The sequence below is a fragment of the Alexandromys fortis genome, unplaced genomic scaffold (genome assembly GCF_014885135.2).
Source record: "Alexandromys fortis isolate MF-2015 unplaced genomic scaffold, M_Fortis_MF-2015_v1.1 scaffold_77, whole genome shotgun sequence".
NCBI classification, from domain to species: domain Eukaryota; kingdom Metazoa; phylum Chordata; class Mammalia; order Rodentia; family Cricetidae; genus Alexandromys; species Alexandromys fortis.
In genome coordinates, this window is record NW_026067967.1 from 7,545,110 (window position 1) to 7,561,741 (window position 16,632).

General features: G+C 47.3%; 1 protein-coding gene across 2 annotated transcripts in view; it reads right to left on the minus strand.

Moving 5' to 3' along the window:
• Positions 1-16,632, minus strand: part of Uvrag (UV radiation resistance associated) — a 208,816-nt gene that overhangs the window by 178,494 nt on the left and 13,690 nt on the right. For both annotated transcript variants that reach the window (XM_050154442.1, XM_050154443.1), the window contains exons 2-3: positions 9,846-9,963; positions 2,494-2,528 (exon numbers count right to left, since the gene is read on the minus strand). In XM_050154442.1, the coding sequence (XP_050010399.1) occupies positions 2,494-2,528; positions 9,846-9,963 (153 nt within the window). The remainder of the gene's footprint in view (positions 1-2,493; positions 2,529-9,845; positions 9,964-16,632) is intronic.

Below are 16,632 nucleotides of genomic sequence, written 5' to 3' on the forward strand. Positions count from 1 at the left end.
TGGACCACACCGCAGCCTTGCTCTCTGCACTGAGCTGGACCACACCGCAGCCTTGCTCTCTGCACTGAGATGGACCACACCGCAGCCTTCCTCCCTCTGCACCCACACCGCAGCCTTGCTCTCTGCACTGAGATGGACCACACCACAGCCTTGCTCTCTGCACTGAGCTGGACTACACCGCAGCCTTGCTCTCTGCACTGAGATGGACCACACCGCAGCCTTGCTCTCTGCACTGAGCTGGACCACACCGCAGCCTTCCTCCCTCTGCACTGAGCTGGACCACACCGCAGCCTTGCTCTCTGCACTGAGATGGACCACACTGCAGCCTTCCTCCCTCAAAACTGAGATGGACCACACCGCAGCCTTCACTGCATCTTCTACCTGCCTTGCACTGTGACTGCATGTGCCGACCAGCTCAGTCTCCCGCCCACCCGTGCAGAGGAAGCTGGAAACCCCTGATGAAGGCGCAGTTTAACTCAGGGTCACACTTCTGACGTGAGCAACGTACAGGCAGCTCAAGTGTTAATTTATTCAGCCACGATTCAACTGAAGCAGAGGTGACTTGGAATGGCTCCCTGGGGCCAGGAACTCATAAAGAGGCATTTATACTGTGCAACTCCCTCCTCAACTGAGTCACAAATCCAGTGATTGTTCTGGTAAGCTGGGCCTCGTGTTTTCTCTACAAATACATGCTCTAAGCTTTGTTTATGCAACAGCAAGGCTCGCTGGCCTCTAGGTGAAAGCCAAGCTGAGGGACGTGATGTGGAGGCGTGGTTAGAGCCTCGGACCTTCAGTTTTACGTGTCGTGGACTGTTCCCGGCCTGTTTCCTCACTAAGGAACAGGAACATGCCTAACTTTGACGTGTTGGCTTCAGTGAGAGATAATGCACAGAGCACAGCTAACCCGCTCTGAGATCACAGGCGCCAGGTCACAGTGACACCATTCCAAACGCCATCAGTTCTGTGGATAAATCAACTCCAGGGCATCCAGCCGGCCTTTCCCACCCCTTCTTCAGTGCTTCGGTCATTACCTACTCTGATGAGCTGTCAGTCACAGTAAGGACGCAGCCTCCACTTGAACCAAAAATCAGAAACAACAGAAATACTAATAACTTGGGGGAGGGGTGTCTAGCTGAAGCCAAAGGTAATGAAAGCAGAATTGCCACCCTTAGCTGTCATCAGCTGAAGGAATGTGTCAAAGAAACCTGATTCTGACGTAAAACCTGGAGACACATTCCTATCCCTCCCCTGTCCATCTTTCTCCCCCTCTCCTCCCCCTCCTCCTCCCCCTCCCTCCTCCCCCTCCCTCCTCCCCCTCCCTCCCACCTCCACTGTTTGTTTTGTTTGTTTGAGGGAAACAGGGATGGGGGAGGATGAGGGGGAGAATGAGAATCAATGAAGTCCTAACGTATTTAACCACCAGGTGGCAGTCTTCAGAAAGCCCTGTGCTTCAAGCACACCCTTACAAGCAGCCGTAACTGCTCAGTTAACCATCCTGTTGGCACTAGATAGTCTAAGTTTAGAATAGCTGCCTCAATAGCAAAAGAAAAAAAAATTCTGGTATAGGATTTCTATCAACATTTAAATTTTTTTAAATTGTCAAGTGTTCACAATAACGTAATCAGAATTCTCATAAAAATGTAGTGAGTATAAATGAAACCACAATATTGTAAAGCCAGCTAGAAGCTTTAGCCAATCGTGAGCATGTTCACAGGCCTGCACACCGACACAGACTCCAGAGAAAGAAATGCACGCTGCACTAGAGTTGCCCAGAACATTTACAGCACCAAACTAGAAGCCAAATATGGTCCCCAATAGGGGGAGAAATGGATTACCTATTACATTCATTCAGTAGAATACACACAAACAAATCAAATTCAGCACACAGGGTCAACCAATCGGGGCAACCAAGTTTGCAGATGAACTCCAGTCATTAGGGCTCTTACTACAATATTTCATTTATATGAAATTCAAAAACAGGTAAAAATATCAAGACTACTGTGCATACACACACACACACACACACACACACACACACACTTTAAAATGAAACCTTTCCAAACAGAAAAGGTGGGACACTTGGTTCTTGGTTGTTTTGCTTTTGTTTTTTGGTGACAGGTTCTCATGGTCCTGCCCCTTCCTCCCACACCCTGGAATTACGGGCAGGTGCACCACGCCCAGGCAGGCCCTTCAGCTGTCTCACAGAACAAAACTTTTATCCCCAAGAAATAAGGTCCTATATACAAAGCCACAAAGTATTCTTATGAATTTTGTCAAAATAAATACAGAATCAAAAATAGTCAGGCCCTTTATAAATGGAAATGATGCAATTAAAGTTTTCAACATTACAGTAGAATTCAGCAATGACTGCACAACCTAGCAGATCCACCCGTTTGCTGTGACACAGGAACTGGGCCTCAGCTTACACCGCTCCCACTTCCTAAAACAGGGGTACAGGCTGCGTCACACGCACCTGTCAGAAAGCAAACTTACCAAGGAATTCTTAATCACTTCACTTCTATAAAATTCTGGAAAAAAAGAAGAAAAAGAACAATAAGTGATAATGAAAGAAAACGAGGTCATTAAACCCTGAAAAACTCTGAAGATGCATTTTAGTACAGCAGCTAAAGCACCTTGAGGGGATCTAACCCTCTATTTTCTTTTTTAATTTTTTTTTTCTTTTTTGCATTTTGAGATAGGGTTTCTTGGTGTAGCCCTGACAGTCCTGGAATTTGCTTTGTAAACCAGGCTGGCCTTGAACTCAGAGACCCTCCCTCCTCCCCACCAGTTCTGGGATTAAAGGTGTGTGCCACCACCACCCAGAGAAATCTTTGTTGTTATTTGTTTGCTTGTTTGTTTTTGGTGGGGGAGGTTGGAGGGCTCTCTATTATCTCTATTATCAATAAAGATAAAAATAGGAACAAAGATTAAATGGAAGTGAAAACATTGGTGAAGCAGATTACAAATTTTTCAGATTTTTTTTCATAATTCAGCACATTCTAATTTAAACTCTTAAAAATTCAAATTTTCTTCCACGTCTTTCGACGTGTACACAGTAAGTAGGTGCATACATGTGTCTCGTCATGTGGGGGTCTGAGGCTGAGGTTATGAGTATCTGCTGTTCTTTTTAAGGCAGGACTACGTCTCAAGCTCCAAGCTCCTTCACACAGCTAGTGTGGCCCGCCAGCTTGCCCTGGAAATTCCACCTCTGCCTTCTGAGGCTGGATTATGGGGTGGACGGCCACACTCACCCGGATCCACAAGGGTCCTAGGGATTCAAACTCCTGTTCCTGCCCACCTGTGCAGCAAAGTACTCAGGCTGCTGAGCCATCTCTCCAGCCTCCTCCCTTCTGCTCTGCCCTTCCTCAAGAATCTGTCTCTGCAGCACTCCCTCCTGTCTGAGCAGGAGCCAGAAACCCAGCAACCTGAGCTTGACTGGTCTCCAACGTTCCGTCGCTTCAACTTCTTCAGAACTACAGTTCTTCTCTGAGCATTAAAATTTCATGATCCCACAAACCTTCATCTATATTGGTAAATGTAACAAAACACAAAAGCAGAATAAAAACAAGCTGGAGGTTCTGGCGGGCATTCCCAACAACCTCCAGTGGTGCACAGCCGCAGGGCCAAGCTACCTCGGGGCCACTGTCAGGGCACAGCCTAAGGGACTCCTGGGCTCCCTGCTGCCGCACTCCACTGGGACGTGACACGCGGACAAACGCTTGTTTCTGCTAACTGAAATATATGCCTTGCACATCCTACTTGTAACTGGAGGCCAGTAATAACGGTGCCTGTATCCAACAACCACCATCTCCTTGTCCCTGGCAAAGCAGCAAACACTGGACAGATTATGCTTTTATGAATGAACAATGACATGCCCAGGTGTTCATGTGAAGGGTGCTTCCAGGGACAGAAAAGTGAACCTCTTCTAGCGGGCTCTTGTTGTCACGGCATTTCTTTCTTTATTTTTGCTTTTGTTTTTGTTTTAGGTGGTTTTTAGAGGACAGGGTTTGTAACATCAATCATTGTCTCATTGCACCCAGGAGATAACAGGGTTGTTAAACATTCAAATAAAACACTAGATTAAAAAATGCCTTGAGTCAGAATAAACTTCCACTCATTTTATTCTTTCCATTGAATAAAGCCATATGCCAAGGAAATCCTCAAAGGGTCCTATCAGTGCCTTATGACCACATGAACCACTGTATGCAAGAGCTTTTCCAGATAGCCATGCCCACACCTAAAGGACCAGACAGCCATGCCCACACCTAAAGCACCAGACAGCCATGTTCACACCTAAGGACCAGACAGCCATGCCCACACCTAAAGCACCAGACAGCCATGTTCACACCTAAAGCACCAGACAGCCATGTTCACACCTAAAGCACCAGACAGCCATGTTCACACCTAAAGCACCAGACAGCCATGTTCACACCTAAAGGACCAGACAGCCATGTTCACACCTAAAGGACCAGACAGCCATGTGCACACCTAAAGCACCAGACAGCCATGCCCACACCTAAGCACCAGACAGCCATGCCCACACCTAAAGCACCAGCAATGAAGAGACTGGCAAACACAGTGCTCGAGACGCATGCTGGTTGTTATGCTACATTCCTTTGTTCAATAAAAGTTTTGAGTGCCTCAACCTTGCGCATAACAGAAGAAATACAAGTTTAACTCAAACTGCAAAACTATTTTCACCTCTCAGACGGCAGCCTCAATAGCTCACAGTCTATTGATAAGGTTGTAGGGGGAAAGACACACAAAACAATTCCCACCAAGTACAATGTCGCAATACCTGCCAAAACAACAACAACGACAAAAAAAAAAAAAAAAACCTTCTCCATGTCCCAAGAACACTCCCTAGAATTTACCCAAAAGGCTAACACCGAAGAGTAAAGTTAGCAGATGCAGCGTTATGTACAAGAGACTGGAACGGCCAGTCCATCACAGATGTCCTCTAGGGCACGCTGAGTGAGCAACGCTAAGAGCACAGACTCGGACACACTTGGTATCTGGGCAAGGAACCTGCTGGGAGTGGAGTAAGGAGGTCTTATTTTATAGCTCAGGAAAGACAAGCAGGAAACAGATGACATCAGTCACCAGGGCAGACGGGGAAAGGAGGTTGACGGATGTAGTGAAATCTGAACCAGACTATATTACCTACCCCCAAAAACCTAAGTTGAAAATAAATGGGGGAAGGGGAGGAGGGATGTGCCCAGCATCCTTCAGAGTATTAGAGGCAGAGCGGTTAAAGTGATCTAAAAATGCCTGTCTCTGTGGCACTCATGTCTACAGGAAGGAGAGAAACATTAACTAAACATACCAATGTCAGGTGATCTTAAATAACTATGGGGAAGAATTAGGGGACCAGTCAGAAGTGTACAAGGGTCAGTCGGCAATGAAGGAGAGCATGTGGAGCAAAGGCCAACAGGAATGTGGAAGAGCTCGTCAGGGAGGCACCTGGAGGAGGGTGTTCAGGCCAAAGTGCAAAAGGTTCCTTACAGGGACGGAAAGGACACAGACTGTCAGGGAACAGAGAGAGCAGAAGGAGGGGCTTCTTCAGGGACAGACCCTCAGGAGCAGTAGTGGGTTCTGAGGATCTTGGCCTTTTCAGAATGAGCTAAAAAACCACGAGAGCACTTTTTCCTCTTTTTTTTTTTTTTTTTTTTTTTGAGACAGGGTTTCTCTGTATAGTCCTGGCTGTCCTGGAACTCACTCTGTACACCAGGCTGAACTCAGAGATCCGCCTGCCTCTGCCTCCCGCACATGCTGGGATTAAAGGTGTGTGCCACAGCCCAGCCCCATGAGAGCATTTTTTTTGGAAATGGATAACATGATCTTCCTTTTGAACTGTGTCTGGGCTGAAGCTGGGCTGGGAGGGAGGGTGTGGGCAGAGGTCATCAGGAGAGCACTTCTGCCACTCAGGCGAGGGAGGACGGTGATACAGGGACAAAGAGGTCCCCAGGAAAGCATCTGCTGAAAAGTGGATGTAGGAATTAAGAGGAAGAAGACAACCCAGGAGGACTCCTGGGTTTTAGCCCAGGGAATGGGGTGGTCATTTTCTCAGAGAAAAACAAGGGTCAGTGGGCCGGCACATCTGAGACTCCATCTTGAAAACACTAGGTTGACTCCAAAAGGGACGTAGTAGCAGGCAGTTGGATGGAGGATATGACCTCAGAGGAAAGGTCATCAGAGGATGGAACTGGGGTGAGCTCGCAGGAACTACACAGAGCCCTGGTATAACCATGCGAGCTGGTATTCCAGAGAGGAAGCGCACTTAACACTTCACAGGTGAGAAAATAACGATGGTGGAAACTAATGAGAGGGGCTGGGGAGGTGGCACAGCCACTAAGAGCTTGCACTTACAACACTTCAGCTCCAAGAGATCTGACACCTTCTTCCAGCCTCCCAGACACCGATACTACCAGGTACACATTCCCAGACAGACACACAGACATATACACAATTTTAAGATAATGAATCTTTAAAGACAAACAAACAAACCCTCTCACTGGGTATGGTGGCTCATACCTACACTCAAAACACTTGTGAGTCCAAGGCAGAACTACCAGGAATTTGAGGAACGCCTTGGGTTCACAGTAAGTTCTAGGTCAGCCTGTGCTACAGAGAGAGACCTTGTCTCAAAAGTGAAGTAAAATAAAATTACAAATGTGAAACTTCCAAGTTAAGAGGGAGCAGGATTAGAACCGAGGCTTTGTTTTGAACGTAGGTCAAACACTGTTTGACATGAACCACCTTGAATGTAGACAATCTCCTATGAAAACTAAAGAGAAGCCGGGCGATGGTGGCGCACGCCTTTAATCCCAGTACTCGGGAGGCAGAGGCAGGCGGATCTCTGTGTGTTCGAGGCCAGCCTGGTCTACAGAGCTAGTTCCAGGACAGGCTCCAAAGCCGCAGAGAAACCCTGTCTCAAAAAAACAAAAAACAAAAAACAAAACAAAAAAAAAAAGAAAGAAAGAAAGAAAGAAAACTAAAGAGAGACCTAAAACGTTCCCTCATCTTCTCGAGATATACTAAGAATTAAGGAGAGAGAGAGAGAGAGAGAGAGAGAGAGAGAGAGAGAGAGAGAGAGAGAGAGAGAGAGAGAGAGAGAAGTCAAGAAAGGGGACGAAACAGATAGCGCAGGTGGCTTAGGAAGAAGAGCCAGTTGGTCGTTCCTCATGGTTATTCTGCACCAAAGGCCGAATAAGGACCATGAACTATTGATGACTGTCATGACAGATCAAACCAGATAAGGTAACATTAGCTAGAATTACTAGAAAGTCCCCCCCAGCTCCTACGATGAGAGTCACTAAAGCCCAGAAAACTCGGCTACCGTTCATTTCTTCATGACCAGCTGAAGCATAAAGATGTCTCAGAAGCCGTCAGTAGCTCACAGGAAGAAATAAGGTACCGCCCACCCAAGGGGTTTCTGAGGCAGTGGAAGGCTCTCCCACTGCAGACTGGGGCACGCCTGTGTACCGGCACTGCCATCCCGTTTGTAAAGATCTTTTCACTGGTGACCTCAGGAGAGTCTAAGGACTTTCAAAAGACTGTAGTCACCAGGTCAGGGGTGGCAGTAGACACCTTTAATCCCAGCACTTGGGAGGCAGAAGCAGGGAGATCACTGTGAGTTCAGGGCCAGCCTGATCAATGCAGAGAGCTCTAAGTCAGCCAGGAGCTGGAGGGAGGGAGGGAGGAAGGGAGGGAGAGAGGGAGGGAGAGAGAGAGAGAGAGATAGATATTGGAGCCAGAAGAGACAAAAGACAAAAGAGCAAACGCAGTCATTTTGTACATCATGTATTGCTGCTCTTGGCCTATCAAAAAATTGTTAGCACAGAGGTCTTGAAAATCAAGACTAAAACAGAGCCATAAGGCATCATGCTGTCTCTCAGGAACCTACTAGAAATCTGACAGCAAAATCCATAACAGGGCAACCTCGAAACTGCAGTGTTTACTTCTGCCACCACTGGTGCAGGATCACAGTCACCAGCCAGTCCCGTGGCTGCTCTGTTTACAAACCAGTATAACACTGCAATTCCAATAATAATGGCCCCCATTTCCTAAATCCCCAGAACGCACTAAGTACATTCATTGTTGGCATCACAGTTGACCCTGGAGCCAGGACACAGACGTTTTATAAAAATAACCAAGGACTGGGAATGAAAAGTGGCTCAGCAGTTGAGAGCACTTGCTGCTCTTCAGAGGACCTGGTTTTGGTTCCCAGAACCCACATGATGGTTCAGACATCTGCATCTCCCATTCTAAGGTGTCCGATAGGCCCTCATCTGGCTTCCAAAATAATGCATAGAAAGCCATACAGGGAAAACTCGCAGACAAGTAAAATAAAGATGAGTCTTTAAAAAAAGGAAAACAATGACCAAGGATTGATTATATAGACACTCATCAAAAACTAAAAGTACTTGCCAGGTGGTGGTGGCACACGCCTTTAGTCCCAGCACTTGGGAAGAAGAGGCAGATGAATCTCTGAGTTCGTGGCCTGCCTGGTCTACAGAGAGAATTCCAGGATGGACGGGGCTACATAGAAAAACCAGGACTCAGAGGGAAAAATATTCAACTGGGCCTGGTAGCACAGGCCTACAATTCCAGCCACTCGGAGACAAGAGAAGCAGAAGCTCAAGCCCTGCCTAGGTATGAAGCAAATTCAAGGGCATCCTACACAACCTAGAAAGACCCCGTCTCAACATCAGCAGTGACGAGCGGGCGCAGAGTGCACAGAGCAGCTGAGCACTGTATTCTGATCCCAGTACCACACACAGGAATTAAAATGCTCCAGCACAGCCACATAGTGCAGTAGAGAACCAAAGGTAGTAAGGTCTACGAAAAATGCTTTTCCCTTAATCTCGTGAGCAAACTGCTGCCCTCTGCTTTCTGGGTACACAGGGAGACTGCATTTTCCCACTTCCCTCTTCAGCTGAAAAGTATAATCCAACTGGTCCATGGCCAGCGTAAATGTGAGTATAGCAACCATCTGCACTTCAAATCTCTCTCAAATAATCCTTCTCTTTCTTGCCTGCCAGAGGCCACGTAGACAGGAGCGTGGTACTGAGACCAAGAGAGCTAGGTCGGTACCGAGGCAGGGGTTGGCAAGAACTCACAGAGTTAGCATGCCAAGTTCACCACGGTAACTACGGTAATCGGTCAGGTTAACAGCCACTTTAAGATATGCAATGGTTAGGATGAAAAATAAGAATACAGGGTGCTGGCTGTGGTGGCCCCTGTGGGGAAGAGCACTGGCCGCTCTTGCAGAGGACCCAGGTTCAATTCCCAGCACCCACACTGTGGTTTACAATCATCTGCAACTCCAGTTCCAGGGACCCGATGCCATCGTCTCACCTCCAAGGGCACCAAGCATACATGGGGAATGCATACACACATGCAGGTCAAATGACCTAACTTTAAAAACTGAATTGGAAGAAACTGAGCCATTCTGAAAATGACTCCATATACATAAATCTCAGTACAAGAAGATACCAACTTGGTTCCATAAACTTGGTCCCTGGAAAGGGCCATATTTTAAAGAAATATAAAATCAGTATAAGATAATGGACCCCCATCATTTGTTTTAATAGACTAGAATAGCAACACTCATAAAGGGGAAACGAACTTACCTAGCAACCGGAATAGTAACAGTAACATTAGAAAGGGGAAACAAACTTACCAACGACAGTCTATTTCCAGAGAACTGCCACGGCCATGTCTCTAACAGACATCATCTGCTTGAGATGTTTGCATAAAGCATAGCTGGAGAGAGAGGGGCACTACAAACCACTCCAGTTACAACAGAGCAATGTGGCGACCACCAAGGCTTGTGTCCTTACCTTTACAAATCTTCTCATTATTACACAGATGAAGGGTGAAGTAGGTATCGAGGAGCTGGTGGCCATTTCTGTTGACAATATTCCGAGCAGCAATGTTCCGGAGATGCCGAAGACGCCGCTAAAACAGAACCACAGTGAACAGGCATTCAGCTTGTCAGTGCTCTATGCTTTGAAAGCATCCATTCATTCATAAATAAATAAACAAACAAATGGCACCGGACGGGTCGCCCCAGGCACTGCTTGCTGAGCGCACAACAAATCGTGCCCCCCCCCCCATACAGGAAGCATACCTTCCTCTTCTCAGTTAGCGGGCAGTCACAAGCACGGAATGGAAATAGACATGAAATATTTTAGTCCTGTGTGCAATGGGGACCAAAGATCAATGGTGTCTTCCTCAACCACTTCTTCACTTGGTCTCTCCCTGAACCTGGGGCTCACTGATTCAGCCTGATGGACTGGTTGGCGAGCTCTGGGGATCTGTCTGTCTGTCTCCACCTCTCCAGAGCTGGACTACAGGAGCATACCACCACAGGGGCATTCCACCGTACCTAGCTTCTGTATGGCTGCTGGGAACCCAGACCCAGGACCTCATGCTAGGGTAGCAAGAGCTTTACCAACTGAAAAGGCACACAAACTATGTAAGTGAAATCCACCTGCAGGAGTGTTCATATCCTTGGAACATAAACTAAACGGAGACTTGGTTTTTCCCCACAGGCTTCAGGTAATCATGACAAGCGTATGCCCCTGTCGCTCAGCCTAGATGCCAGATCATTTGTACTACTAGAAGCCACAGAAGAAGAAAAACATCTAAAGCAGTAACTTGCTGGTTGCTCCAGCCATCAGCCCCCTAGACAGCAGCCGGCCAGTTTCTATTTGCTAATCAAGGCTGATGTCCTTCAGTGTCACGAAACAAGATGCCTGAATTATGTGGAGTCCCATGTCGGGAACACGAAAGCTCCGCGATCAGAACTCTGGTTTGTAAACCAAGCTGAAGAGCTAGCCCGATCACGGCATACTGGCAGAGCCAGGCAAAGGGCACACACCTGCAACCCCAGCACTTGGGAGACAAGAGACAGGATCAGCCTGTGTCCAGTCTAGACTACTAGCCAGGGCTACATGTGAAGACAGTTTCTCAAAAGAAAAGAAAAACGATGCCCGTGATGAAGCAAGCATGGGCATATCATGTTCGCCCATCAGAGCGAGTTCTCTTAGAGACTTAGCAGAGGTCAGCATGATGGCCCAGTGGATAGAGCGCCTGTTGAACAAGTCTGACAGCCTGAGTCCAGTGCCCAGGACTCACATGAAGGGAGGAGGGAACCAGCTCCACAAAGCGGACCCCCGACCCTGACATGCCCATAGACACACACACATCAGACACACACACCAAACACACACACATCATACATACACATCAGACACACACACATCACACATACACAGACACACACACACACCAGACAGACACACGCACACACACATCACACACACACACCAGACAGACACACACACACACACACATCAGACTCACATACAACAATGAATCAATGTTTAATAGACACCTAGCATTCAGTGTTAAACACGCTTCATACCTCCCTTCCTGCTGACAGCCCATTCTCCTAAGGAACATCCATGTTCAGCTATGCAGGAAATCAACTGAAAGGGCCTAGAACTTTTGTCCATTCACACGCCAGCCAAATGTTTTCTCCCTGTGTACAGTCTACAGTTCCTCGAGAAGGCCCTTGTCTAGCAAGCCTCCCTAAAACTTAGGTATGAAAGACTCCAGATGTGTTCATGAATGTCTCCAGGGCTTACGCTTACCAGCAGCCTGACGTGCTTTCCTTTCATGCCCTAGAGTACAGTCCACTCCCTGCTGCCTGTTTCATTAACTCCTTCACTTTTAACTAGGAGGTGGTGGGATGGCTCAGAGGGTAGAGGCGCTTGCCACCACATCCGATGACCTGAGTTCAACACCGGAAACCTGCATGATGAAAGGAGAGAACCGACTGTCTAAAGTTCTCTTCTGACCTCTGCACATTAGCCATAGCAGAGGCATTAAACACACGTGTGCATATTAGTGCATGCGCGCGCACACACACACATCTTCTGTAGCAACAATCACATGACATTTGCTGCATGACTGCCAATGGAAAACACCACCCAAACTCCGCAATAAACTGTATACACTCCATCCATGTCTGTGACGCTTCTGCAGTATGACCTCTTCCAGGACCAGCCAGAAGACATGCAGGGGGCTGGGGATGGAGTTCAGGGACAGAGTGCTTGCCTGGCGTGTCTCGTTCAATTCCCAGCACTCAAAGGATAAATAGTGGGGACTGGAGGGGATGACTCAGCCTACTGCTCTGGCCCTGAAGCTCAGAAGGGTAAGGACCGGAGATCTGGCTGCCGCTCTGCATCACAGGGCAGTCGGAGAATGGAGGGAGGGACAGAAGAATCCAGACTGGGATTCAGTTTCACTAACACATTGGCTCTGGATAGATCTTATCAACAAGTAGCAATTACAACCCTATGAATTCACAGTAATTTCATCCCTATGAGTCAGCCAAAGACCACAAGTTTGGAAAGGGCTTAGTACGGTAACTGTTAACTAATTTATCGAGGGCTGGGCCCATAGCTCGGTGGTACAGCACCTACTGGCCTAACACATCCACTCCCCCAAGGTCTGCAATTACATCTCCAACTCTGCAGACAAAAAGACAGTTTGTTTTTTAATCCCACAGTGTACTTAGTAGCAAAGTACAAAGAAATAATTTGATTTGGTCTGGTCTGGTTTTAAGCGGAGGTTATGTTGAACAGGGGCGTCTCCAACCCCAGGGCTCGGGAGCTTCTCCCGCTTCAGCCGCAGCTCTGAGAAATGCTTTTCCACACCCCCACTTCTGTGGGGCAGGCACCAGTACAGCACACAAGGCCTTACAGTCAGTCAGGTCACACCTTAGACTTACAGAAACCCAAAGCCACTTCAGCAGTGACAGAACTCAACTGGGCTCCTCTGTCCCCCACGCGCCACCTTTCCCTTCCTGGTCCTGGGGTGTTCTGGCTTCTCAGGTGTAACGGGGCCCAAAGGAACTGAAGCATCGTCATCGTGTGCCTCTTCACTGACAGAGACTCACCCAGGGGGGCCGAGAACCAACCCCTTTCCTGCACTCTTGTAAAAGTCAAAGGACTGTGGGTCTTAGATATCACAGATTTAAAACTCACAGATCCCCACCGTCACCAAACAAAAACCATCCCGTGGGCCATTTCGATGACTTGCATTATGGTTTAGAATGACATCCATGGAGTTAGTTAAGGCTTGGTCCCCAGCTAGTGCTGTATTCTAAGTGTTCTGGGGACTTTAGGAGGTACAGCCTGGAAGTAGGCCACCAGGTCACATCCTTGGGATGTCTTATCCCTGTCTCCGTCAGCTGTCTCTCTCAGCTTCCAGTCTGTCATGAGGTGAATAGCTTCTGCAGCACACTGTTGCAGCCATAAGCATGGCCAGCCGTGGGTGCAATGGCGTCGAGAACTGTGGACTAAAACTTCTGAGTCCAATGCATCCCTCTCGGTCTCCGGTCAGGCTGGACACAGTGGCCAGAGTCTAAGTGGGGATAAGCAGTTTGAGGCCAGCCTGGGCTCCCTGAAACTGTACCAGAAGGAACAGGAGGAGGAAGGACAGACAGAGGACAATTAGAATGTCCCACTAGATACTTTATCACGGCAACAAAACGTCTAACACGGTTCTCAAGTCATCAGTGAGATATTTCCAGAACAAACTTGAATCCAATGTGTTTAGTTTACAAGAGCCAGTACAGACCAACAGTACACACCAAAATCGCTAATGGAAAGCCAGCAAAGGGGAGGTAAAGGCTACGAAAAGGCAGGCCGTGGGAAAAGAAATAAGCCGTCAATGAACACACAAACAGAATGCACAATTATGACCGTCATTAAACACATGAAAACCAAACGCTCCCCAAGGTGGCAGACTAGTTTCCAAACGTAGCTCTCGGGTGCACCCGTGGCCATGTGATGTTGCTACACCACAATGAAGAAGCGTACCGTGTGTTCCCAGCACCGTCACGCGTGGCAGGTCTGTCACTGTGGCCCAAAGAATGCTCCGTGATATGATGGCATGAAACCGTAAACAGTTAGTGTATGGATGGCTTCCCCCCCATCCCCAGCTTGGGATACTCATCCTAGGAATCCCATGACCACACAGCACAGAGGACAAGCAGTTACATCGAGGGACCTCACTGCATTCTCAGCCCCAGCTGATCCCAGGGAGCAGCCAGACCCACAGCCTCTGACCCTCCAAAAGTGACACCCAGAAGACACAAGTTGTTTCCACAAAGCCCTGGCCAGACTGCCGATTTAGCAGCAAAATCAATGGTTGAAGCCACTAATCTCTTTAGGTGTTACACAGCAGGGGATAACTAGAGAGCTTTGGCTGAACGGGCTATTTCAGTCTCTGTCAAGGTAGACACAAGAAAAGCAGTATAAATCCTTCACTTGCAGCAAGGACCACTTAGTGATCACCAAAAATCCAGTACTGTTTAAAAAGCAAAAATTCAATAGACATGCTCAAATGGTAATATATCCATAAAAGAAAACCTATTGCCATTTTAAAAAGGTCACTTAAGTATGGGTATGAAATGCCAAGGGGAAAAAATGTTAACTGTTCATAGAAAGGAATACAATTATATTCCCTGAGTATCAGAGATCAGGGGTCTGCAGACTTGAAAGGGCCTCGGCATGACTTCTAAGCTTTCTGGGCACATTGGCCGCTGAAGGTTTCTTTCCAGCCTGTTCACAGCCCTTTAACGACGTAAATACCAATCTCAGCTCATGGACTGATAGAAAAGCCACCGCAGGCATGCTGGCTGCAAGCACAGACCTTATGAGAAGGTTTCTTCACAGCATCTGCATTAGAAATGCCTCTCATTCTCTGTCCGCATTCAGCACTCCCGGCTGCATTGCCTTCTTGGTTCAGGCGTTTATTCTCCGCCCCGAACCATGCTCACTGGCAGGTAAGGCCAGGGCTAAGACCCAGGTATGCTCAGGTAAAGTTGGGTTCCTGTTCGTTCGTTTTAACTTTATGGAAGAAAATGAAACTTTGCAGAAAATTTGTTTCCTACATTTCCAAAGAAGACAGACACTCAATCACTGAGGCGGGATGTGAGCTATCAAGTCAGACCCTTCAAAACCAGGGAAGCCCCTTGGGCACTGCGGCAATTTCCACCTGAGCCCCACCTGAAGGACCCCTGGGGAAATTCTGAGAGAAGAAAGCTTTAGAGACCTCCAGCCCTAAGCAAGGGCTGCCAAGAGTCAATGTCACAGACTTAACCCAACTATTATCCGCCATGAAACACAAGCCAGTTCTGCTCGTACCTGAGCACTTTCACTGGCGTGGATCACACAGCTTCTCAGCTAGAAACTTTAACTCTGCTTTCAAATCAGCCCAAGAATTAGTTTAATGACGTCACTTCCTGAGCACTGATAAATCATGAAACAGGCTTCGCCACGGCTAAGCCTCTGAAGGTCGGGTGTTTCTCTGCTTTCTTACTCCTCGAACCTGCCTTCTCTTCCATTTGCCCTCCTCTGGAATAAAGTTGTACATGCAGACAGAGCACTCAAATACATAAAATAAATAAATAAATCTTTAAAAAAAAAAAAAAAAGACAAGATCTCACTACAATTCACTGTGTAGACCAGGATAGCCTCAAACTCATAGAGATCAACCCGCCTCTGTCTCCCAAGTGCTGGGACTAAGGGCGTGCGCCACCATGCCTGGCTCACTATACATCTTGAAAAGCTACAAGACAATTTTTGATGTCATCATAAAGAATACACACAAGTATACTTACGTCAAAACATCACACAGTACCCCATAAATATGTACAACTTTTATGTTTTTGCTAAAATATTTTTCTTTACTGAAATGAGCTGGGTGTGGTGGTGCATGCCTTTAATGCCAGCACTTGGAAGGCAAAGGCAGGTGGATCTGTGAGTTCAAGGCCAGCCTGGTATTTAAAAAAAAGTACCCAAAGAAACTTCTTAAGTTCAAAGATCTAGGAAAGACACAAAATTAACTTAGCTGCAATAAGAGATAAATAAGGTACTACATAAAAATGCTTTAGAGGTCAGGAAGACACTCAGTGGGTAAACCGAGTCACACATCCTGACGGACTGAGTCTCATCCCTAGGACCTTCAGAGGAAGGAGAAAACCAATACCCCAAAGTGGTTCACTAACCTCCACTCATGTGCTGTAGCATGCTTCTATCTGTACACTACACCGCACACATGTGCGCGCGCACACACACACACACACGATAACAGGCAAATAAAATTTAAGAAGTTTTTAAAAGGAATACAAAAATTTTTAATGGCTTAAAATTATACTCGGTAGCGGAACACAGCAGCTCACCCATCATCCCAACACTGAAGAGGCCAACCTGGGCTACACACTGAGTTCAAGGCCAGCCTAGGCTATAGAGTGAGAATCTGTCTCAAAAAAACACAAGGCAAACTTTGTGACAAAATGGCCAACTGCAAAGCAAAAGGAAGAAAATAACCTGAGGAAAATATTTAAACTCAAGTAACCAAAGCAATTTCACAATTCCCAAGAAAATCCCAGCTACTGGGGAAGAACATGAACAGATAATCCGAAGAGTACTCAAACATGGAAAGAGCCTTGTGCACAAAACCAATGTAATGAAACTCCAGTGGAAGGAGCTAACATCATCCTGAGGCGAGGCAGGCACTCTGCGGACAGCAGAGCACCTGGCAGAAGCC